General features: G+C 42.7%; 1 protein-coding gene and 1 long non-coding RNA gene across 2 annotated transcripts in view; one reads left to right on the top strand and one right to left on the bottom strand.

The window, feature by feature from the left end:
- The window catches only part of LOC138982402 (structural maintenance of chromosomes protein 3-like), a 54491-nt gene that overhangs the window by 7519 nt on the left and 22323 nt on the right, over positions 1-24649 (top strand). Inside the window, exons 6-16 of the mRNA XM_070355672.1 lie at positions 4668-4746; positions 5118-5235; positions 5729-5843; positions 6662-6722; positions 7176-7256; positions 7783-7947; positions 8716-8837; positions 16097-16241; positions 16495-16563; positions 17186-17289; positions 17623-17722. Coding sequence (XP_070211773.1) covers positions 4668-4746; positions 5118-5235; positions 5729-5843; positions 6662-6722; positions 7176-7256; positions 7783-7947; positions 8716-8837; positions 16097-16241; positions 16495-16563; positions 17186-17289; positions 17623-17722 — 1159 coding nt within the window. The remainder of the gene's footprint in view (positions 1-4667; positions 4747-5117; positions 5236-5728; positions 5844-6661; positions 6723-7175; positions 7257-7782; positions 7948-8715; positions 8838-16096; positions 16242-16494; positions 16564-17185; positions 17290-17622; positions 17723-24649) is intronic.
- LOC138982403 (uncharacterized) lies at positions 9537-13131 on the bottom strand. The gene is made up of 2 exons (XR_011460861.1): positions 12823-13131; positions 9537-11140 (listed from the first exon to the last, which is right to left on the bottom strand). It is a non-coding gene; the product is annotated as an uncharacterized lncRNA (long non-coding RNA).

The following is a 24649-nucleotide window of genomic DNA, read 5'->3' as shown; positions in this document are numbered from 1 at the left end:
GAAGTGCATACCAGCTATACGGTTCATTCCTCACGTCAGCCTTATTCCCTTCCGGGGTACGGGTTGGGGTGTGAAGAGCATGTGTCCGCTACTTCCGGTAGTAGGACAACAGGATCTTCCGGTCGCCATTCTATGACTCCGGTTGGTGCTGATGCTTACCAATCCACTGCTGGTTCCGCTTCTGCGGCTCCGGCTTCCGGTGGCAGGATGGTATTGCCTTCCGCCGATAACACTTCTGTGTTGGTAGTTGGCATCCATCAGCCTTCGGTTTCCGGTTCCGGGGCTGTTACACAGGCTGCATCCACTTCCTCTTTCAGTCTTTTAGCTGACATGAGGCAGGTGGATGGGGGGATCCGTTCATGGAGTTCCGGCTTCCGGGAATTTTTCTTTTTCCCAACCTTTTCCGGTTTCGGCAGATGTTGCCTTGGCGGGATTGGTTTCCGGTTCTCATTCTTTCGACGATCGTTAGGATACTACTGAACAGGATGATGAGGATATGGAAGATGAAGCTTTTGAGGCGGATGGGAATTCCCCTTTTCGACTTCCGGCTAAGCTGCCATCTTTGTTTGCACTAGCAGCAGAGGTTACTACGCACTATTTCCCTGAAGGGGTAGCGGTAGCATCGTCATCTGCCGTTCCTCCACCATCAGCTTTGGCTGATTTTGCTCCTTCGCAGGAACAATCTGCGAACTTTAAGTTTTTAGAGTCTCCTTCGGTGGCTTTTCAACTTGCAAAAGTTTTCTCAAACAATGTTTCTCCCCCACCTCTGCCTTTGCTGGCAGCACATGGGGAAGCTCCTGCTTCGGCTTTGCCGTGGCTTGCGTCACTTGGACTAGTAGCTCATTTCTTAGTGAGCACTAACCGGAAGCTTCGGCTTACTGCCAATTCTAAGAGCTTGATCACTTCCTTTGCCTTGCCTATGGTACCACTTCCGGTTACACCGGACTTGGCAAGCATTCGGCAATATGGTTATAGCAAGGAGAAACTTTCCGTTTGTTAGGAAAAGAATCTCATTGCTGTGGAAGAATGCAGCCGCTCTTCTTTGGAGTTATCGTCTTTGACTGAGAAGCTGATTCGCTCTCTCTCTCTCGTGCGGTTACGTCCTGATTGGGTTCTGGCTCCACCTTCAGCTTTGCTGATTTGAGCCTTCTCGGGAAAATCTTCGAACTTTAAGTTCTTAGATCCTCCCTCGGTGGCATTTGAACTTGTGGAAGTTTTCTCAAATGATTCTCCTCTGCCACCACTTCCTTTGTGGGCAGCGCTCGGCGAAGCACCTGCTGCGGTGTTGCCTTAACTTGCGTCACCCGCGCAAGTAGCGCATCACCCGCTGAGCGCTATCCGTAGGCCTCGGTTACACCAAGCCTAAGAACTTAGGTTATTCTTTTGTTCTAACTACGGAACCGCTCCCGGTTACACCGGACTTGACGAACATCCATCGGGATGTTTATAGCAAGGAGAAACTGTCTGTTTGCAAGAACAAGGATCTCCTGGCTGTGGAAGATTGTGGCCGCACTTCTTTATAATTATTGTCTTTGACCAAGACTTTGATTCGTTCTCTCCCTTGTGCGGTTACGTCCTCACTGGATACCTTTGTGTTCTGTCGGGACGCATATACAAAGGATGTAGCTTTGCTGTTCGCCTGGGAGAAGGCCTCGGCCGACAGTATGGTTCTGTTGGCGAGACTTTAATCTCTTCCTTGTTCGAAGGTTCTCTTTTTGTTTTCGCCTCTATGCAAACATGGACTCTTCTCTAACAAAGAGAAGCTCACAGCAAAGGAAAGCGCACGGCAGGCCTCGGCTTTGTCTTGTTATCAAAAGGAAAGCACTAGGCTAGCCGGTCTCAGCTTTGGCTTTTTATCTCCATGCTCTCTCCTTGGGCGCTGTGCCAAATACCCACCCCTCTCCCCCCTCGGGGCAGGTTAGCGGTGGGGGTCGGTGTGCAGACAAAAGCACGCTTTCACTCACACTCTTGGCAGTTATATCAACTGGAGTTTTTGTGCTCTGCATCACCCTTCTTCCCGCCTTTGTGTTTTACCACTACACAGCGGCTGGTGGGGATTAGGACTCTCATTTTATTTTGGGAGGCACTGGGGCCTTCCTATTGGGTCACTTCCATAGATCGAACGAATGTTTACTTCCACATTTTGATACACAAAACAGATCGGAAGTGGCAACATTTTATTTAACTCAGAGCTTCAGTCAGTGGCGTTTTATCTCAACAAGCAGGGGGGCCTCTCGCTCCCTATCGCTGCCACATCGAGCATGCGAGATTCTGATGTGGTGTTACCACCACGAGATCTTATTAGCAGCGAAGTACCTTCCTGGGATCTTCTATGAATTGGCCGACTCTCTAAGTCGGTCGGCCAAGAATGTCCACACAGAATGGACTCTATCTCACCACGCGCTTCTACGCCTTCAGGCGAATTTGGAGAAGCCGCTGATAGAATTATTTGCCACTCGGTACTATCGCCTTCTGCCGATGTTCGTCTCCCCGTTCCCGGACCCCGAAGCATGGAAGATCAATACTCTCGATTTTACTTTGAGCGGCCTGCCGGTCGCACTGTATGGGCCCATTCAATCTTGGTTTCCAGGCCTTCTAAGGCTGGCAAGAGGGCACCGGTTTTTTGACTCACATGCGAAGCAAAAGTGAGTCTATGTACTCACCCGAGTCGTCCGTCCGTCCGTCCGTCCGGAAAACTTTAACGTTGGATATTTCTTGGACACTATTCAGTCTATCAGTACCAAATTTGGCAAGATGGTGTATGATGACAAGGCCCCAAAAAACATACATAGCATCTTGACCTTGCTTCAAGGTCAAGGTCGCAGGGGCCATAAATGTTGCCTAAAAAACAGCTATTTTTCACATTTTTCACATTTTCTCTGAAGTTTTTGAGATTGAATACCTCACCTATATATGATATATAGGGCAAAGTAAGCCCCATCTTTTGATACCAGTTTGGTTTACCTTGCTTCAAGGTCAAGGTCACAGGAGCTCTTCAAAGTTGGATTGTATACATATTTTGAAGTGACCTTGACCCTGAACTATGGAAGATAACTGTTTCAAACTTAAAAATTATGTGGGGCACATGTTATGCTTTCATCATGAGACACATTTGGTCACATATGATCAAGGTCAAGGTCACTTTGACCCTTATGAAATGTGACCAAAATAAGGTAGTGAACCACTAAAAGTGACCATATCTCATGGTAGAAAGAGCCAATAAGCACCATTGTACTTCCTATGTCTTGAATTAACAGCTTTGTGTTGCATGACCTTGGATGACCTTGACCTTGGGTCAAGGTCACATGTATTTTGGTAGGAAAAATGTGTAAAGCATGTGAGTCGTATGGGCTTTGCCCTTCTTGTTTTACACTCAAGCCACACGGGTGGCTACTGTATGGGAATCATTGAGACGCTCAGGGGCTTCTGCCTCAACTCTGGATTTGGTTCAGAGATTCCATGGGGGTTCAACGTCTTCGTTTTACGTGTCACATTGACTGGCTTGAACCAAATGGCGTAATGTTAACGGAAAGAACTTCACTTCTCTCCGTTCATTGCAGGTGGCGAACCACCTATCCTGGCTTTCTGAATTTTCTCCCACGTCTTTGAAGTAAGACGATACGCGATATCAGTTACACTGAAACAGCTAGGTCGCAATATTTCATTTGGGGGCATTATCGCCAGCGTGATTAAGGGAGCCTCTCTTCGGTTGGCTGAAAACAAATCTCCAGTCGGAGACTGGCTTGGGATTTGCTCCTAGTTTTGGAGCATTTGAGATCGGATTCTTTGATCCGTTATAAAAATTAGCCTTGCTAATCTAACACGGCAAGCGGTCATGCTTACTCTACTAGCTTCTGAGAGAAGTGGGAGTAAGTGCATTTTCTGTCTGGTTTTGCTATAGACATCTCTTTGGAGAAAGACTGATCTATGGCTCTTAGGTTTCGTTAAAAATTTCTGGCAAGTAAGCAGAATCCTGAGAAACCAGCTCCGATAATGCAATTCAAACCACTTAGCAATATTTTGGCTCCACTGGAGCCATATTTAACCAATTGAATATTTCGAGTTTTGAAAACTTTTCTGACTCGCACTGATCCGTTTAGAAATTAGATCCAAGGACGTAGTCATGAGTTTCTATCTGCGGGATATTTTAAGTACCCGCTATTATAGTACACATGGTCTGCCAGCTGTAGTCGCTGCAGGACAAGTACTTACAAGATATTGACTGTGAATATTTTCCCACCACCTAAATTAGCAATCTATTTATGTGAGTTGGGTAAGAATATGTAATTTAATGTAAAGTTTCAAAATAAACTTTGATTTAATTAATATACTTACCAACTCACATATTGAATTCCCTCCCAGCCTGCCCCGCAAATTGTATAAAGGGGTATAACAAATATGTTTCAGGACGGAATGAGTGTCACTGGTATACATCCTGCGCATGCGCGGTACACCGGTAGGGGAGGTAACCACTATGGACCATGCCTTATATGGCATGTGGTTTTTGTTTTAGAGTTATCTCCCCATGTTACCATGTAAGAGTGCGTCAATGTCTTAGCAACCAAACGAAGTTATTGCTATCTATGTGAGTTGGTAAGTATATTAATTAAATCAAAGTTTATTTTTGAAACTTTATATATAATGTTGTCATTCTCTCTGGTGAACAGGAAAACTGACGTCATGAACCTACTTGAGAGTGCCGGTTTCTCAAGAAGCAATCCCTATTACATTGTGAAGCAGGGAAAGGTGAGACTGACTTCACTGTAAATTGTAATGTTATTTCCTAGATGATATGTTGTTATTGCTAAGTGTACCAGTGCTTACCACACTTTTGGCCACTTGGTACAGAGAAGGTTACTCATCCAAATGGGAAGGTTTCGTGTACATCTGTTTTCAATCACCATATGGGCAGTCTTACTACATCTTCGAAGGATGCTGGATGATATAAAAACTTATATTGTTGATTTTTGAAGCTATGCGTGTGTGCTTGGCATAGAGAGAGATAAGAAAATGTGTTTTCATACAAGGATTTGCACACAAAAAAGTGCATTGCTGTCTTGTTGCTAATCCAAGTTTGACTGCAGCTAGTAAATGAGAACATGATTGACTGATTTCAGATCAACCAAATGGCAACAGCACCAGACTCTCAGCGCCTCAAGCTCCTGCGAGAAGTGGCTGGCACCAAAGTGTATGATGAACGCAGAGAAGAGAGCAAAGGAATCTTGAGGGAGACAGGTGATTACATCAGTGTCTTGTTGCAGTTCTGTTGCTTGTTTAAAACAGTTAATATGTGTGCACACACAGAAGCTTTCATTTTACAGTCTAGCGACATCCTGCTTGCTGCCGCGCGAGCCGAGAAAATGTTCCCTCTTTATCTTTACTGCGCTGGCTGCAAAACTCCTCCGCGCGGAGGAGTTTTCAGACACAGGGTGTTTCAGTGCTTATTGTCTCTCACAACTTATGACAAGCGCATTGCTTGTTTCACATTTATTTCATGGGGTTTGGCATGTGTGCTAGCACACAGGTTTCATTTTTGTGCTTATCAACTCATACAGTATACAAGTACAAAGGTTCGCACACACACACGCGCACACACATACATATACAAACACACACTCACTCACACACTGTTACGCACATTCTTGTGTGCAAAGTATGAACGTGGGCCCAAGATGATAATTCTGATGAATTTCCCTTTTTTACATAAAATATTGTTTTGTCTCTGCAGAGGGCAAAAGGGAAAAGATCAACGACCTTTTGAAGTACATTGAGGAGCGCCTGAACACGCTGGAGTCCGAGAAAGAGGAGCTGAAGGAGTATCAGAAGTGGGATAAGATGCGCAGGTAGAAATCATGACTTCATCGCTTTTTGTGCCAAGACAAACCGTTGTCGTCCTGGAATTTTGTCGTAACTGGGTTCTTGGCGATTTGGATGTTTTTGTGCTTTAGACTTAATAAATCATTCTCCATGAAAAATATTCTCTAAAATACGATGGACAATACATGATTTAACATTCTATCCATACCAGGTACAAATACAATCACTTTTTTTTTTCTAATAAAGATAATCAGTTTTGGCCGTCTACTGTGAAAAGCTGTCGAAAATGAGTTCTATGACGACATCGAAACAGTGTTTCTTGTGAATTTTATCAAATGGTTCATCCTATCACAACTCTTGCCATAAGTGGGATGATTTGCGCAGGTAGAAATAATATGACTCGCTTGCGTTTTGGGACGGAGTTAGATCAAGTTATGAAACCTTTTAGTACTCTGCTTTAGTCCTCGCTCCAGGCCATGCGTGATCTTTTGAGCTCCCATTGTCTGTTACTCATGTTGTCAGCAGTGTGTTTAGAACGGTGTTGTAAGGAAGTATGTTGCACATCTACAGATATTTATTTTTTACATCCACTTGGTGAGCAACACAATTTAATTGTTATGGTAGCCATCCATGCCTCATAGTTTTGTCAGCTTATGAGAAAGAACATGGAGTATCTATCTCTTTTGCAATAAAAGCATTAACTTGATAATTTTTGGTTGAAGTAAATTTACCAAATGCATTTTTATTCAGCTCACAACTTGTTTGTTTTGAACTTTTTTAATGTGTGTATGAGTGTGTTTGTACAACAAACAAAAATGTTTATAAATGCAACTGTCTTTTTCAGATCGCTAGAATACACAATCCATGACCATGAACTGAAGGACACTCGGAGAAAACTGGATGAGGTCAGTTTTATGTGTATCCTGTTTTGTCTCTGTGTAACATTAGCACTCTGAACAAGTCGCAATAGAAGCTGAATCTTATATGAGATTGCTTATCTTGCTTTGTTATGAAACCAGCTTTGTGAAGGGTTCTGTTTACTTTTGTGATTGTACTGGGTTACACAGAAATTAAAATGGTAATTGTTTTATCCCAGGGCATTGGACTGTCAGATAATAGGCAAGTTTCAGAGTTAGACTGAATTCAGATTTCAGATGATGAAAATATTGTGCCAAAATCCCCCCGAAATTGAGGTATTGCTGCCTCAATGGCGGGGTTCACATGGTCATACATATAAAACCCCACTCGTCCTAAAAAACAAAAACGGGTGTACATGGGTTCTTCAGTCCATGAACGCAGAAGAAAAAGGGCCTAAAAACTGAGAGAAAAAACCTTACATCTTTTGGTTTTGCTTTCAGCTACAAGAGAAGCGTGACAACAGTGGAGAACAATCCAAACAGATGAGAGATCAACAGCAGATTGCTAATGACAAAGTCAAGGTAAGCTATTGTGATGCTGTGTGCAGGTCTGTCACCTTCTTCATGTTCGCCTGTCATATATATTTAGAGATCAGCTCTCAAGATTAGGTTGGTATTGGAAGTCTTCTGTGATCTTTTCACAGACCTATGTACTTTGTCCTCAAGTGTGGTGGGGCTTGGTCTGTCTTCATTGACTGAGATGAGCGAGTCATTAAAGATGTTATTGAAAGGATGTTTATGTGTAAGAAGGTAGATGGACTAGCTTTTTCAGTGTCTTCACTGATAAAAAAAAAAAGTATTTGCATTACTTTTCAATCAACGAGTTTTTGTGTGTGAGGTTGTGTGGTTTAGTTATTATGCTTGTATAAAAGAACCTATGGAACACCTGTTTGTAGTCAAAGAAATACTTTTCATGTATGCAGGTAGAAAAAAAACCAAAATTCTACAGCAAATCGGTGCTTATCGTTTTATTGCCCTGTTTTCAGGTGCTGTCACTTTTATTTTAGTAATGAATCGGTGCTTGATATTTTTACTGTCTTGTTAAAAGGCGCTGAACAAGGAACTAAAGGAACTGAAACAACGCATCCAGGCTTTGCTGGAGGAAAGAGACTCGCTAGGGTCAGAGAACCACGACCTAACTAAGAAGAAAGCCAAGCTGGAACTCAGCATTAAAGACGTGGAGGATGAGATGGAAGGAAACCAGAACATGAAGGTAAAGAGGTTCTCTTCCTATCTTCCTATTGAGCCCCCCCCCCCCCCCCCCCCCCCCCCCCTGTGAGGTTTGTCATTAGGCGGTCAAATGTTCACTGTTCTTTTGGTATCACTTCCAAGGGGCTAATTCTGGATGTAGCTGGTAAAGAAAGTAATATTGTGCCAATTAGTCTGTTGGTGTTCAAAGCTTTCCCCATTTCTAAACTAATTCTAGAGTGTGCGAGTGAGTTACATCTCACACTGAATGTAATTTCTCTGTTATTTCAGGAGTTGATATTTTGGTCTGTGTGCGATCTTTCACGCAGAAGAGTTTTCGAACATTTGATTATAACCTTTTTATGTTCAGTAGTTTGGTAGTTAGTAAGCTCACCAGAGACCCTTCACAAATGTTACTCTCCACTGCTATGCATCTTTTGTAAATAATTGTTTTTTTTTAAAGAGATCTCTGCTACATTTGTGATAAATACCAGAAAGTATGTTGATAAATTGTCATCAGTCACTGTCATTTTTATCTCCCACAATTCCGAGAGGAATGGGTCACGTGAGATAGAACACGGGAATACGTCACTGAACGAATGGTTTTCGTCCTGTAAAGACCTGTTGGTGCACTGTCTATCTTTTGCTTTGCTTTCATTTTTCTCTAACTTAGGTTCCATGCTTTGTCAGCTTTGTTCTGTTAGAGGCACATACATCACATTTTACTGAATGCTTTTGATATGCAGTGGGTAAGTTGTCAAAATAGGAATTCATTGTCTTCTCAATGTTACAGAAAAAGGCTGAGACAGAACTGCAGAAAGTAAACGACAGAATAGCACAGACTCAGGAACAGCTGGAGGCTGTCACCGAGAACTATGAACAAAGAAAAGAACAGGAGGAGGGACTCTCTGCAGCGTAAGTAATATGCTTTTGTCTGCCCAAAATATAACTTTTAGTTATGCAGGGATGTCGTTAGGCGTCGGACATCGGACAAATAACGATGAAAATCCCCAAATGTCCGATTCACATTGCCGCATGTCGGTCTGATGTCCTATCGTTTTAGCCTGAGCGTGGTTATTGTCCGATATGTACTCCATTCCTTCGGACAGCGCGATATTCGTTAATTACAAACATAAACGAGAACTTACCCAGTAAGTCGAAGTTTGTGTAGAATTCCATGAGTGTAGTTTATAGAAACGGAGGGATATATGAGATGCGCATGCCGGAAGTCGCCATACTTTAACGCTCAGATCAATTAAGGAACGACCCTTGATTGATCTAATACATTTTGTGTAACCAAAACAATTAAATGTTTTTTCTTGAAAAGTAATTGTCTCCCTTAGCAGATCTATACTGCTGACACTATTTTGCATTATCTGCAAACCAGTTAATTGGGAAGGGCATAATAGCTGTACGGGAGGGCATATATCCCTCCGTTTCTATAAACTACACTCATGGAATTCTACACAAACTTCGACTTACTGGGTAAGTTCTCGTTTATGTTTGTAATTCCATATCATGTAGCTTACCGAAACTACAGGATATACGAGATTTCAAAGTTGGTTTCACAAAATAGCATTGATTGTTCACACATACAATTGTTAACACATCATATGAGTTGTCGCCCTGCGTGAGTTAATGTTTATTTTCTTTAAACATGTTCTTCAAGAGCTCACCGGCAACATAACAAATATGTCTGATTCAGACAAAATAATTTTTTCAAACAAATGTGACAGAACATTTAGTTTTTCAAGATATCACTTGATTAAATCACTAGAATACTTGGAAACAATTCAACCAAATAAAAAGTTTTGAAAAACATCTTGTTTTCCTTCTCTCAATGACTTACTAGATCTAGTCACAACCAAACATGATTAATATTGGCAACTGGTATATCCATACCATTACCAAACATGATCTATGCATAGCATTTCACTTGCATTTCAAACCACAAACATCCAAAGGTTATCTACCATCGTTTGGATTTCAGCTTCACTGAGTTAACACAACCAATGAGTTCAGTTTTTCTTGTAAGCGAAATAATTCAAAAGAGAATTCTTTTCTCCTCGCCTAGTTTGCTGCTCATTTTCTACAGGTCGCTTATAAAATTTGAAGAAAGTTTTCGCATTTGACCATCCAGCCGACTTTAAAATGTCATCAATAGAAAAACCACTATTCAACATAGCAGATGCTGACGCTCCCCTGAAACTGTGTGACGTGAATTTACAAATATCAGCGTCAGCGAGGACATCTTTCAACCACCTTGAAACAGTGTCTTTACTTGCAGGCCCAAACGGCCGTACGTAACAAAGCAACAGTTGGTCATTGTTTTTCCTCAACTCTGTTGTACGCTTGATATATTCAAGTAAACAGTTTACAACACACAATTTTAGATCTGTGTATTTGTGTAATTCGAGGGCTTGTTGGTGATGTCCAGGTCTTGTATGCTTTAACTTGTCAACCACCTGAATAGTGCATCCTGTCTCATGAAACTGAAGACAGCTAAGCTTAACAAAATGAATGGTTTGGACCCTCTGCGCAGTTGTTATCAAAAGCAGAGCACAAAGTTTCTTTGTCAACTCTTTCAAAGACAATTTTGAATTGTGTTCTTTCCTTTTGAAATGTTCTAATAACACTGACACATCCCATGTTGCCTTGTATCTTGGTAAAGGTGTTCTCATTTCAAATACACCCTTCATGAACCTTGTCACCTTTGGGTGCGTACCTATCGACCTTTCTTGGTCATAATGCATGACAGTAGAAATTGCACTACGTGCAGTATTGATGGCACTGTAGCCAAGCCCCTCTTCAAAAAGTTCAGTGAGGAAAGTCAGTACCAATCCTACAGTTGGATGAAAGGGATTACTGTTTCTTGTAGAACAAAACAATTGCCAGCGCGCAAGATATGATGCATATTGTCTTTTCGTTGACTCTCTCCACGATGCACACACAATGTCACATGTTCTGCCATGAAATCCTTGTGCTTGGACGGCTTGCCTGATAATTGAACTGCGAGTAGTTGCAGTTTGTGATGAAGAGGATGGGCTGCCTCTGAGTGCGGCAGTTGCAGAGTTGTCTTTCCCTGAGGTAAGCGAACAGGCTGCTGTATCAGAAGATTCAGCATTTGGGGAAACCACACTGCTGTTGGCCAGTGGGGAATGATGAACATACCCTCGGCTTGGTCTGCTTCCAGTTTGCAGAGAGTTTTCTGGATCAAACTGAAAGGGGGAAATGCATAAACATTATCCCACACGCTCCAGTTTACAGTAAAAGCATCCACAGCAATGGAGTCTGGATCTGGGCCCCAAGAAATAAATGGTTTGATTTGGCAATTTAGCCTAGATGCAAACAAATCAATATGAGGCTGTGAAAACTTCAAAAACAGCTTTTCAAAGATTTTTGGGTTTAACATCCATTCTGTTCTGTCATTGAATTGTCTTGATTTTCTATCAGCCTCAATGTTCAGTTTTCCAGGAATATAGGTTATTGTCAACTCTATATCTCTGTTTCTGCACCAGATCCAAATCTGCTTTGCTATTTCATTACACTCTCTTGAGCGAGAACCACCCATATTCTTGACATAGGTTACAGCACACACATTGTCACACATGAGTTTTATATGTCTACCAGTGACGTCTTTTTCAAAGCACCGCAGTCCATATTTAATGGCTAACAGTTCAAGTGCATTTATGTGCATGTCTTTTTCTTGCTCATTCCACCTTCCCCCAGTTGATTTTGTATCACAAACTGCTCCCCATCCACCAGATGTAGAAGCGTCAGTTTTCATTTCCAGGGAAGGCGGTTTCACTTTGAGTGGGTAATAGCTTGTGGTCACATTGGCAATCCACCATTCAAGATCTCTCTTTGCTTTCTTTGTCATACTCATAATGGCATCAAAATTGCCAGCATTCACTTTCAAAGCTTTGGTCTTCAACCTCTCAAGCTGTCTATAGTGGAGTGGTCCCCATTTTACCCCTGGAAAAGCTGCCACAAGCTTTCCAATCACCTGTGCCAGTTCTCGTACAGAAAAAACTTTCTTCTGCATTAAACCAAGACAAGCTGATTTGATCTTGTTTATCTTATCCTCTGACAATGTAACAGTCATTTTCTTTGAGTCGAGGATGAAACCAAGATACTTCAGTTTTTGAGTTGGAACAAGGACTGATTTTCCATCATGAATTGTAAACCCCAGCTTCTGAAAAAGGTTGACAGTTGACAGAATGTTCTTTTTGCACTCTTCAATTGACTGGCCTTGCAGGTAACAATCATCAATAAAGGAGGCAGAGAGAAAACCTTGTGCTCTCAAAAAAGCATACACAGGCTTCAGAAGTTTAGTGAAGTATCTTGGACAGTTCGCCAATCCATTCGGAAAACATGTGTAAACATACAACTGACCTCTCCACTGAAACTTCAGAAATTTTTTGAAATCTGAATGAACTGGTACTGAGTAATAGGCGTGACGAAGATCAACAGATGCCATATAACATCCTTCTTTCATCATACTTGTAGCAGAAGACAAATTTTCCATTTTAAAATGTTCATACTCCACAGACTCGTTGAATTCTTTTAGATTCAATATCATTCTGTATGAACCGTCAGGTTTTTGGACCAAGAAAATAGGAGAGATAATCTCTCCTTCTTCATGTTCTGACTTAACAATCACTTTCATGACAGAAAGTTTCCGTATTTCTTGATCAACTTTATTCCACAAGTTTCCCTGTACCTGATTTTTAGGTATCACAGAACTAGGTAATGTGGCCGAGTTAGAAATAGGAATTTTTACTCCTTGTATCATTTGAATAATAAAGGGGTCAGAGGTCAGTTGTTGCCATTCTTTCACAAAATATTTCAGTCTGCCTGCTTCGAAACACGGTGCACAATTATTGTGTTTTTCACCCACCTCTGGTGTTATGCTTGGAAAGCCTGTGTTGTGGTCCTCTGTGGCCACCTGGTCCGGTATCTCTGACCTCGGCCACGTCCCGCTCTCGGTGTCCATTGGCGCTGGCCCTGCGTCCCACGACGCCTGTCCACCCATCCCCCGTTTTTTGGGGAATCAAACTTGGGGAAAAACTTTCTACCTTTCGTAGACAGTGCAAAATTAGCTCCCAGTTTAGCAGTCGAGTCGATTGCCGTGAGGACAGATTTGAGATCATCACCAAACAGGTGTTCTGTAATGGGAATGTCGTCTGACGTCAATTTGCGATACTTTTTGTTTACCGTCGGCGAGTTCAAAATCTTTGATCTGCGTTCCATTGACATTTCATGGACAGTTTTGAGGTTTAGACTTACTGCATCTGAGATATCTCTCACGAGATCTTTCATGTGTTGCATTTCGCTTTTTACACACTTATCTGCTGTGTTAGCCAGTGCATAAGTTGCTTTCAGCAGACACTTTTGCGTACGCTGAAGTTTTAGATCTGCAGATTTTGTGCTGTGATCTAACACGCTCCAGATTTCTGGATTGACCCTAGGAACTATGAGAGTCTCACAATTTTGTGGTCTTTTGTGTTTATCAAACTTCGTGTTCATTCTTTCATCGTCCATTTTTCCTTTTCCCATTGTTCCAAGCACTTTCGCTAGTTTTTCTAAGATGGGAGGCCCAACATCAGTGTCAGGTTCAAACTCTTGTTCAATATCGTCAAGCACGGTTGTGTCAACCTGCTTCGTTGTGTGAGACTGAGAGGAGATTAACATTTCTAAATCATCTTCCACAAGACTAGACGTCTCGTCTTTGGAAAAAGAACGCTGATCGGTTCTTTTAGTTTTGGCTGTTTTTTGCCCGCGTGCGAGAGTCGCGCAATCTGAACTCTCAGAGTCAGAGTCCGATGCGGAGCTGAGTCTTTTTCTTTTCTTGTCCTGTTTATCAAGTCTTTTTAGAATTCTAGCATTCTGATCTTTCATGAAATTCCAATCATCGATTGGTATTGTGACAGCCTCGAATTTCGATTTAGAGCATTCCCCTGTCTCCTCGCGTAGTAATATTTCTTCATCAGCGGAGTCCGCCATGCTATCTGCACGACACCAAGTCGGTCGTGTCACGGTTTTCGCTGAGAAAACAATATGCAACGCAAAAAATATTACGATGCACCGTCTTTACAGGGTCTGTAATTCAACGATTGAATTTGACAAAGTCAAATCGTTAAAAGAAAAGCGCGGATTTGACGGATAACGAGACTTACTTGTGAGCATTCAAAAAACGCGTCTTGACGGCCCGACCGAAACATACGTGATATGGCGACTTCCGGCATGCGCATCTCGTATATCCTGTAGTTTCGGTAAGCTACATGATATGGAATTTTCATTTCAAGATACAAAACTTCTAAAAGACCGAACGCTCTCGTGTTCAGCTGACACTGAAGTTGTCAGTGCCGCGTGCGGATCTTTTCTTTTGTCGGGAATTCCCGAACCGTTTGCGGTATGCGCCATTTGGGTATAACCGTCTCGGTGCAGCGCACTGATCTAAAAAATAGTGGATTCTTTTTAGATCAGTGCATGCTACAGGAGTACGGGAGACAACTCCAACTGACTAAATTTGTAGTCTGCTTTTGTTTTCGATACGAGACGAAGCACTGAATTATGCCGCTGAAAAAAACTAAAGCCTGCAAAAGATCAGCATTAGATCAAACCGATCATTTTGTTTTTCAACTTTTATCCAAATCATGTTGTATTTAATCAAAGTAAGAGCTCTGAAGTTGTTCATGTTGGTTTCTTTTTTGTGGTTTCTTTGAAACTAAACAAATACAACATTATACGCACACTGTGTTGATGTATTTACTATATTATGTGTGTGTTCTACAGCGCGCGCGCGTGGGTGTGTGTGTGTGTGCGTGTGTGTGGGTGCATGACTTTGGAACAATTCCATGGAGTGTGTTATAAGCTGTTTGGCGCAAATTCATAATGTCCTATTACACTTTCTGAAAGCGGTCAAATGTCCTATTGATGCTGAAGAACTCAGGACATTTGTCCTATAGGTATGAATTTGTAGCAACATCCCTGGTTATGTTTAGACTCACTGTGTTGTTATTTACCCACATGAAGGTTAACTTGTTGATTGTAACTGTGTGCTTGAGTTTGTGTGTGTGTGTGTGTTTTTCCCTGTGACTGAATTATTTTTGGCTCACGTAAGTGTAGCCTATGCGATCGTAACTTTGTCTGTCTGTGCGTGTGTGTGTGTGTGTGCGTGTGTGCATGTGTATGTCTGTGGTAGAAACTTTAACATTTCGTCATTTGAAGATGTCACATTATGGCGTAAGAGGGTTAGACGTCACGCGAAGGAATTACTGAAAGTTTCGGTCATTTTGGCTCATTATTTTGAGCGGGCCGAGACTAGTTGGAAGGCACTATGGCGGAAAAGAGAGTTATCTTTTCATGTCTTGGCGTCTCAAATCTTATTAGTCAGAAAGCGCGTGCACGTAGTCTCGACCAGCGCGTGGTGTGCTTCTTTCTGAGTACTTTACGTCACAAATTGTACTTTACGTACTTGATGATGACGTAAGTTAATTGTATGTGTTCTATTTCGTTGACTGAGCACGGCCGGGACCAGTTGGCGTGAGCGCTGGGATTTCGAGTTTCATTCGACATGTCAATGCATCGCAGTATGAAATAATACAGGTAGGAGGTTAGTCGATATCGACCAAAGTCGATAAGTGCATTCTTCACTATGGTATTGAGTCTGATTTCGTCGTCCATCTTGAATCAAAAAGCACTCTTCTTACAAAAAACAAACAAACTTCGTTGCGAGCTACGGCGAAGCTTCGCATGTCAAAACTTGAGAAGCGATGTTGGGGTCAAAGTACCACGCCGTAGCTGCGGGTTTTTGGTATTAAGACTTTGCGAAGCTTCGTGTAGTCGACTACGGGCTCAATTAAGGACAGGCTTAAGTAGGCTAGATCTAGATCTAGTGTCTCGCTTTCTTGCACAGTGTCACCTATGCTTACTGTGTGTGTGTGTGTGTGTGTATGTGTGACGGAGTGATTGAGTTTGTGTTACTGTTTGTCGATTTCTTACGTGAGCCTTGAAGGCTTCGCCTCTTGTTGTATTCTTTTTTTGTTCATGAAAATTATTGGTTCATATGCCTATTATACCTTGTCTGCTTGTTTTCCACATGCTGCTGGGTTACTGATTGATTCCTGAAATGTTTTGCTCAATGTTCTGTTTTCTTTGTGTGATTTTAGTTTGCAAGCAGCGGAACAGAAAAGAAAAGACCTGTACGCTAAACAGGGAAGAGGGAGCCACTTTACATCTCGAGCAGACCGTGATACTTGGATTAAAAAAGAACTGCGGTCTTTGAACAAAGCTATCAAAGACAAAGAAGACCAGGTAATTTGTTTTCTTAAAATGGCTGTTGCTGGAATGAAATTGATAGTTGTGTTAAGTGTCCTTGTGAAATCTTCTTGATGGTTACTGACCGTTTCATGATCTCAGGACTAAATGAATGTGTCTAAGAAACCACAAGATATTCCTGGAAACATTTTGCTTTTCAATGAGTTTATTTTAAAGCTTTCCTATTTCTCATCAGTTTCCAAAATTGTTTTACACATGCAATGAATTTTCTCTGCGTTGCTCTCCACAGATTCAAATATTAGAAGAAGGTAGCGGACAAGACGAGAACAAAGTGGCTCAGCTGAAAGCAACCATTGAGGTGAGTGTTGTTATAGCTTCTCCTACTCCTTGATGACAGTACAGATATATTTGACCCAGAGCTTGTTCAAAAACCACAAGAGACAGACATACTGCTATTGTTTCAAAATTACGACTTGACCAGGCATAAATAATAAGAAAAACTGGTTCGATTCACGGAACATTTAATCAATTACTTGAAACAAAATGTTTGACTCTCAGTTGCTGGCGAGAGAGTGGTAGGTCACACTAATGACTATTTGGAAGTCAGTTACAGTATGAGAGGCATCCATACCCAGACAATTATTTGTAAAACTAGGTGTCATGACTGGAAGGGGGTTGATATTAGGAGGCTGCACTGTACGAAACATTCATGATTATTTCTTGAACCTTTTGCCTGAAGAATTTTTATACTGGTAGGTGAAGGGCTGACATGCTAGTTTTTGACATATATATATTTTTTTAAAGTGATCAAATCTATATGAAAGTCGCTTGTTCATTTCAATGCTTGTTATTCTCTTAGGTGCCAGGAGAAAGGTTCCATATAACTCCCGCTTACTCCATTACACATGTCGTATGCTTATAGAGCACTTATTTTCCCTTTGGTTATTTGACCTGTATGATTTTATCTTTTTTTCTGACAGACCACCCAAGAAAACCTAGAGAAGCACAGCGAGCTTATCGGCAGAGCCAACAAAGACTTTGATGAGCTGCGTGGACAGAAAGATGCCCTGCAAAATGAGCGCAAGTAAGTTCATGTTTGATTTTAATTTTATTCATCCTAAAATAATTTTGATCCAAAAGAGAAGTCGAGATGCGTATGCCTCTGCATTCTCTGATTACATTAGATTATACTAGTTCTTTTGATTTGGCAGATTTTGGGCTTGTTCATAGCTCCTAAGATTGTTCTTGAGATGTCTAGATTACATGGTATTGAATAAAAAAAAAAAATGTTTTAAAAACACTATTTCGTGGGGGGGCATAATTTTAGGCATTTTTACAATTTCACGATATCGTGCCAGTATTGCTAGTTCCAAAGTATATGAGTCATGTATTGACCTCTTTGATTTTGCATTTTCAGCGCATTGTGGCGCACAGATGCCACCCTTGCACACACGCTGGCCTCTGCCAAAGAGGATTTGCAAAAGAAAGAACAAGCTTTACGCTCTCTGACTGGCAAGGTTAGTTGGAATAGCATTGAAGCTCACAACTTGTAGAAATATTATGAGTTATTTCTTATATGCTGACTGTTAGCAAATGATAACAGATATGTCCAGAAAATGGATATCATGAGCCAGCAGGTGTCATTCTTTGGAATAAATTTCGCTGCTATTGTTAATTAAAATTTTGTACTTCTTGTTTATTGTTATCGTGATAAACAAAAAGGGTCCCGACCTGACTGCTTTAACATATTTAGCGGGTCACCTAGAATCAGTCCTGATTGGTCAAATAGCCATATAGTGCATTGAAATTGTAATAAAAAGTATTAGCGATTATAGAAGTGATATTGAACTTATATCACAGTGACACAGATGTGGGAAATGACTAATCAGTCAGTCAAGCATTGGTCATTTTGAACTTATTGAAACCCACAATCCTGTTTTTTTCATGGACTTTTGTTAGCTCTTTTGGGTAGTGATAAGATTTGAAACAAAATTAAATTACATATTATTACCCAACTCACATATAGCAATTAACTCTAGTTCAGTGCTGGTAACGCTGTACGCGTTCCCCTTGGTAACAAGGGAGACCACCCTAAAAAGAGTGATCCATCCCATAATATCAGACCGATGTCCGGTCCAACATCCGTATGCGTGCGCATACGCCGCCATTTGTATCATTCTCTCTCAGCGGTTCAACTGGGTAGGACGCTCCTGATGTACGCTCCTGCTGTCTTCAGCTTTTCGCCAGAGTCTTTTGCTTTGGCTTCTCCCCTTGGTCGCCGCCTTTACTTTACACCTGTACCTATGCTGTGTGGTGAGATCTTTCCGTTTTTGTTGTAACTTTAGCGACGTTTTCGTCGCTCGTGTGTACTTGTGAAATTTTTCTGAAATTGTTTTCTGTGAAATTTTTCGTGAGTTGTTTGCTATGGCGGAGGCTTCGCTTGTTGATAGCGCTAAACGGAAGCCTAGTTCGAGGCAGGTAGCTGACGTTACGCCTCCGAAAAGAAGCTCAAGGAGAGATAAGGGCGCAGGGAAGTCCGCGTCTGTGTCATCTGAGTCAACTTCTGTTAAGTCTCCCGTGTTAGCAGACGTACGAACAATCTTCCGGTCAGACTTGTTTACTTTCTGACAAGAGTAGTCGTTCTGGTGTAGCTTCTTCTGCTTCTGTTTCGCCTGGCTGCCCTGGGTTAGCGCCAGCCGACGTTGCTTCTTTCTTGTTGACGCTGAGCTCTCAAGTTTTCGTCATTAGCGTCTGGATTATCTTCCACTCGGGAGGAATTGTGTGCGCTTCCGTCGGGTGTTTCTGATGTTTTTTCCTTAGCCAAGATCCGGCGGTCGCCTGCAGTTCCGGCTTCGACTTCCGCTAAGCCTTCGGCGACTGTGACTCGGGCGGATGTCCATGCTTCGCAGGATGGGGGTACCGACTTGGTGTCTCTCCCGAATGTGACACCAGTACAAGGTATGTCTACACCGCTTGCCGGTGTGCGAGCTCAGGGGGCTCTCTCTGGCGATGGATGTCGTGAGAGTTCTTATGAGCAGCGAAAGGACGAACGCCTCCGTACGTCTCTTTATGAGAATATCGGGGACCGTTTTAGTCCTCTTCCGCCCTGGGGGCAGGAAGTGGTCGGTTCTGCCGACGATAAACTGTCTGATGTTCTGCCTTCTGGCTCTGAGCTTGATCTCGAGTCGTAGGTTAGGGCGGATGACGGGGATGCCTCAGTGGTAGAGGATTCCCAGCCTTGAGAGACGGACCGCGGGTGTCCGTCTGTAGGTCAACCTCCTGCGTCTGGTTTCCAGCAGGGCGGTGTGACTGAATAGGCCGCGGTGGCCTACCTGACTCGATGGCGAGCAGGAAGGCTAACGACACCCAGCTTTCTTGCCGTTTTAGTTGTCCAGCGCAGTGACGTGGGCTAACGGAAATGGCATTTAAGTTATTGGTGACTCTGGGGCTGACCATGGGTGTCATTCTAGGGTCACCTACCTGACTACGATGGCGAGCAGGAAGGTTAACGAGGGTGCGTTCATGGGATGGATGACACCCAGCTTAACTTGCCGTTCAAGTTGTCCAGCGCAGTGACGTGGTCGGCGGAAAACGGCATTTAAGTTTTGACCGGAAGGGGTGGTTGAGAGCAGGGCGTAACTGACTCCACCTCTTTCCGGTTCCGACTTCTGGAAGTTCGGAGGAACAGGATGTTCTCTTCAGCTTTCGGGGATCGTTGTCCATTGCCCTGGAGTTGGCATATGGCCACGTGTAGCCGGGTTCTCCGGTGAAAGTGGTGTACGTTCGCGCGAGGAATGTAGCACGCATTTTCGTGGCTGGGCAACGTAAGCTTCCGCCCTGGGGGCAGGAAGTTGTTGGGCTGGGTGATTCTTGGATTGGCCATGCGAGTCTCTCTGGGGGTCACCTTCCTAACTTTGATACCGAGTAGGAAGGTGATGTTTGGAGAGGTGTCCACGGTGGTGGATGTCACCCAGCTTAACTTGCCGTTCAAGGTGTCCAGCGCAGTGAGGTGCGCAGTGATAAACGGCATTTAGGACTTGACAGGAAGGGGTGGCTGAGGAATATTTTTGCCTCGTCCACCCCTGCCTTTGTTCGACGACTTCCGGAGTTCGGAGGAACAGTAGGTTCACTTCCGCGGCCGGGAATCGTCGTTCATTGCCCTGAAGATGGCATATTTCTTGTAGTTTTGACTTCCGCTTCCTCCTGGGGGGCAGGAAGCGAGCAGTAAGGCTGGTTCCTTGTTGGATAATTTGAGTCAAACAGGAAGGCAGCTTCCGGATTGCACGGTTGTGCTTGACGGCTGTTCAGATGTAGGTGCTTCCGCATTAACGATTAGCACTGTATTCAGGTTCCATTTCAAGTTAGCAAGGGCAGTGGCGCTCGCAGCTGTAATGGGTCGAGGTTCTATGGAATCTTCCGGTGTGTTTCTATACAACCGGTTGGTTCTCATGTTTACTTATCCACGGCCGGTTTCGCTTCCGCTTTTGCGGCTGCATCTTCCGGTTACAGGATGGGACAGCCTTCTACTGTTAACACTGCGTTGGTCGTCGGCACTTTTCAGCTTTTGGCTTCCGGTTCCGTTACTGCGGTTCCTTTGCTGTTATACAGGCTGGAACCACTTCCCCTTCCAGTCTTCCAGCTGGCTTGGGACAGGTGGATGGAGATCTGGTCATGGAATTCTGGCGTTTGAAATTTTCTGTTTTTTCGAAAATTTTCCGATGTTGGCAAGTTTAGCCTTATCGGGATGGGTGACTGGGTCTCATCATTTCGATGATCATTATAATGCTTTTGAACAGGAGGGAGGCTCTTACTTACTGTGTCGCTGTTCGCGGCAGTTCGTAGTTGTTTTGAGCTTTCCGAGGAGAATCTTTGAGTGTCAAGCCCTTAGATCCTCCGTCGGGATCCTTTGTGCTTGTGGAAGTTTTCACAAGCGAGTCTTCTTTGTCACCACTTGGCTCTTCCTTGGTGGACAACGCGTGACCTGTGGCGAGGGTGCTTTGGCTTGTGTTGCACGCTCAAGTAGCGTGTCACTCACGGAGCGCTTTCTGTAGGCTTCGGTTAACGCCAAGCCTAAGAACTTAGGTTCTCTTTTTGCGTTCTACGGAACCGCCCTCGGGTTTGGCAAACATCCATTGGGTTTTTTGATAGCAAGGAGAAACTGTCTGTAAGATCAAGGTCTCCTAGCTCGGGTAGATTGTCTCATCTTTTCTTTTTGATGGGCTCTTTTGTACTTGTTTTTATTTTCTCTCGCCTGGGCGGTTACGTTCTGTATGGCTATCTTTGTGGTCCTACAGGACGCAGATGCAAAGGATGTTGCTTTGCCGTCTTTTACCTAGGAGTAAGCCTCTGCCTTCAAAGTTTTGTTCTTTTGGCGTGACTTTAATCTCTTTCTCGTTTGAAAGTTATCTCTTTGAATCCGCTGCTATGCACGCGGGGTTTTTCCTTCTAAGAGAAGCTCATGGTAAAAGGGAAAGCGTTAGGCAGGCCTTGGCGGTTTGTTTGTTTCCAAACGAAAAGCTTCAGGCTGGCTGTTGTCTATTTTAGCTTTGGCTCGATACCCTCGCTTTCACAGGGCTCTTTCATAGATCTGTTCGGCGACCTTTTGGTCTCACAGACGGGTCTTTGCAATCTTGGTTCCCAGACCTCTTAAGGCTGGCAAGAAGGCATCTTTGCTTTCTCACATTCGATTTACACGGATGTCTACTGTAGGGGTATCCTTGAAATTCTCAGGGGCTTCCGCCTCGACTCTGGATTTGGTTCAGAGTCTCTATAGGGTTTTTGTTCACTTGCCACTTTGACTGGCTTGGTTCAAAGTGCTTTTTTCTTACGGAAAGAACTCCTCTTCTTTCTGTTTATTGCAGGTGGCTATCCACCTTTCTTTTTGGGTTTCCGTTTTGTCTTCCATGTCTTATTTAAGACTTTATGAGATTTCGGTCACGTTGTTACGGCTTGGTGCAGCTTGGCTTTACCCTTTTTTTTTTTTTTCAAGGCTAGCCTGGCGATTTATCACGGATAACGGCTAAGCTTACTCTAGTAGCTTCTGTGAGAAGTGGGAGTAAGCGTGCTTTCTGGCTATTTTGAATAAAGACAGCTCTTTTAAGAAAGACTGATCTATGACTTGTGGGTTTTCTTTGAAATTTTCTGGCATTTGAGCGGAAAATAGGGAAAACCAGCTTCGAATTGCATTCTCAATTCATGAAGTGAGAGTCGCGTTTAGCCAATTAAACTTTTCGAGGTTCGAAGATTTTTCTGACTCGCACGGATCTTGTTAGATTAGTGGATCAAAGGTCACTTTCCTTATCTTTCATCTCGGTCGTGATTGAACCTCAGCATTTAAGCGGTAATGGGGGCAACCAGCTTCCAATTGCACTTTCTTTTCTTGAAGCATGAGTTTGGTTCCTTTAGAGTCACGTTTAGCCAGTTTAACATTTCGAGTTTCGAGGATTTTTCTGTCTTTCACGGATCTTGTTAGATCATTGAATCAAAGGGCATTTGCCTTATCTTTCATCTCCGTCGTGGTTTAACCTTGAACGGTTGAAAACGACGTTAAACACTGAGTTATGGAGGGAAGAAGGTCTATCTACTCTGGTAGAGGTATGACGTTTTGTAGTCAACCTTACCTAGATGGACTGCTACACTGGATTCTTGCTCCTGGGGAGCTTGATGTGGTTATTTGTCCGGTGAGGACGCTCAGAAGGTACCTGTCACGGACTCGGCAATTGGTCAGAAAGTCAGAAGCTTTTATGATATCGCTTAACACAGCAGGTGTAAGGATATTGCGAAAGGGACTTTAACCAAGTGAGTCTCCATGTTGATCACACAGAGGTTTACCTGTTGACAATCACAGTCTGGAGATGTTAGGGCAGTTTTGCCTTTCTCTATAGCTAGAACGTTTGAGGCAAGGGCATGGGCCTCCTCTTTGGCAGTCCTCCGGTCGGGCCTTTTTGGCTGAAGTACTGGAGTCGGCTTACTGGCGGTCTGAGGAGGTTTTTATTAACTTCTACCTCAGAGGCGTCTTGTTACAGGACGGCAGTTCCGCGTTACCTGTTGTGGTAGTCGCAGGACAGGTTCTAATATCTTAATTTTCGCTATATACCCGCCACCTATAGTAGCAATCTGCTATATGTGAGTTGGGTAATAATATGTAATTTAATCCAAAATTTTAATAATAAATTTTCATTTAATTAATATACTTACCCAACTCACATCGTTTAAACCCTCCCGCCTCCCCGCTGTGGTGGTATTGGGTTCTAAAAAAGTAGTGAGTTGGGCTTCGTTCGAATGATACAAATGGCGGCGTATGCGCACGCATACGGATGTTGGACCGGACATCGGTCTGATATTATGGGATGGATCACTCTTTTTTAGGGTGGTCTCCCTTGTTACCAAGGGGAACGTGTACAGCGTTACCAGCACTGAACTAGAGTTAATTGCTATATGTGAGTTGGGTAAGTATATTAATTAAATGAAAATTTATTATTAAAATTTTGGATTTCTTCCTTTTTATATTTAGTCAAGTTTTGACTAAATATTTTAACATCGAGGGGGAATCGAAACGAGGGTCGTGGTGTATGTGCGTGCGTGTGTGTGTGTGTCTGTGTGTGTGTAGAGCGATTCAGACTAAACTACTGGACCGATCTTTATGAAATTTGACATGAGAGTTCCTGGGTATGAAATCCCCATACGTTTTTTTCATTTTTTTGATAAATGTCTTTGATGACGTCATATCCGGCTTTTCGTGAAAGTTGAGGCGGCACTGTCACGCCCTCATTTTTCAACCAAATTGGTTGAAATTTTGGTCAAGTAATCTTCGACGAAGCCCGGACTTCGGTATTGCATTTCAGCTTGGTGGCTTAAAAATTAATTAATGACTTTGGTCATTAAAAATCTGAAAATTGTAAAAAAAAAATAAAAATTTATAAAACGATCCAAATTTACGTTTATCTTATTCTCCATCATTTGCTGATTCCAAAAACATATAAATATGTTATATTCGGATTAAAAACAAGCTCTGAAAATTAAATATATAAAAATTATTATCAAAATTAAATTGTCCAAATCAATTTAAAAACACTTTCATCTTATTCCTTGTCGGTTCCTGATTCCAAAAACATATAGATATGATATGTTTGGATTAAAAACACGCTCAGAAAGTTAAAACAAAGAGAGGTACAGAAAAGCGTGCTATCCTTCTTAGCGCAACTACTACCCTGCTCTTCTTGTCAATTTCACTGCCTTTGCCATGAGCGGTGGACTGACGATGCTACGAGTATACGGTCTTGCTGAAAAATGGCATTGCGTTCAGTTTCATTCTGTGACTTCGACAGCTACTTGACTAAATGTTGTATTTTCGCCTTACGCGACTTGTTACATTTAGTCAAGTTGTGACTAAATGTTTTAACATAGAGGGGGGAATCGAGACGAGGGTCGTGGTGTGTGTGTGT

This window comes from Littorina saxatilis, linkage group LG12 (assembly GCF_037325665.1).
Source record: "Littorina saxatilis isolate snail1 linkage group LG12, US_GU_Lsax_2.0, whole genome shotgun sequence".
NCBI classification, from domain to species: Eukaryota; Metazoa; Mollusca; class Gastropoda; order Littorinimorpha; family Littorinidae; genus Littorina; species Littorina saxatilis.
This window is presented reverse-complemented; position numbering and strand designations above follow the sequence as displayed.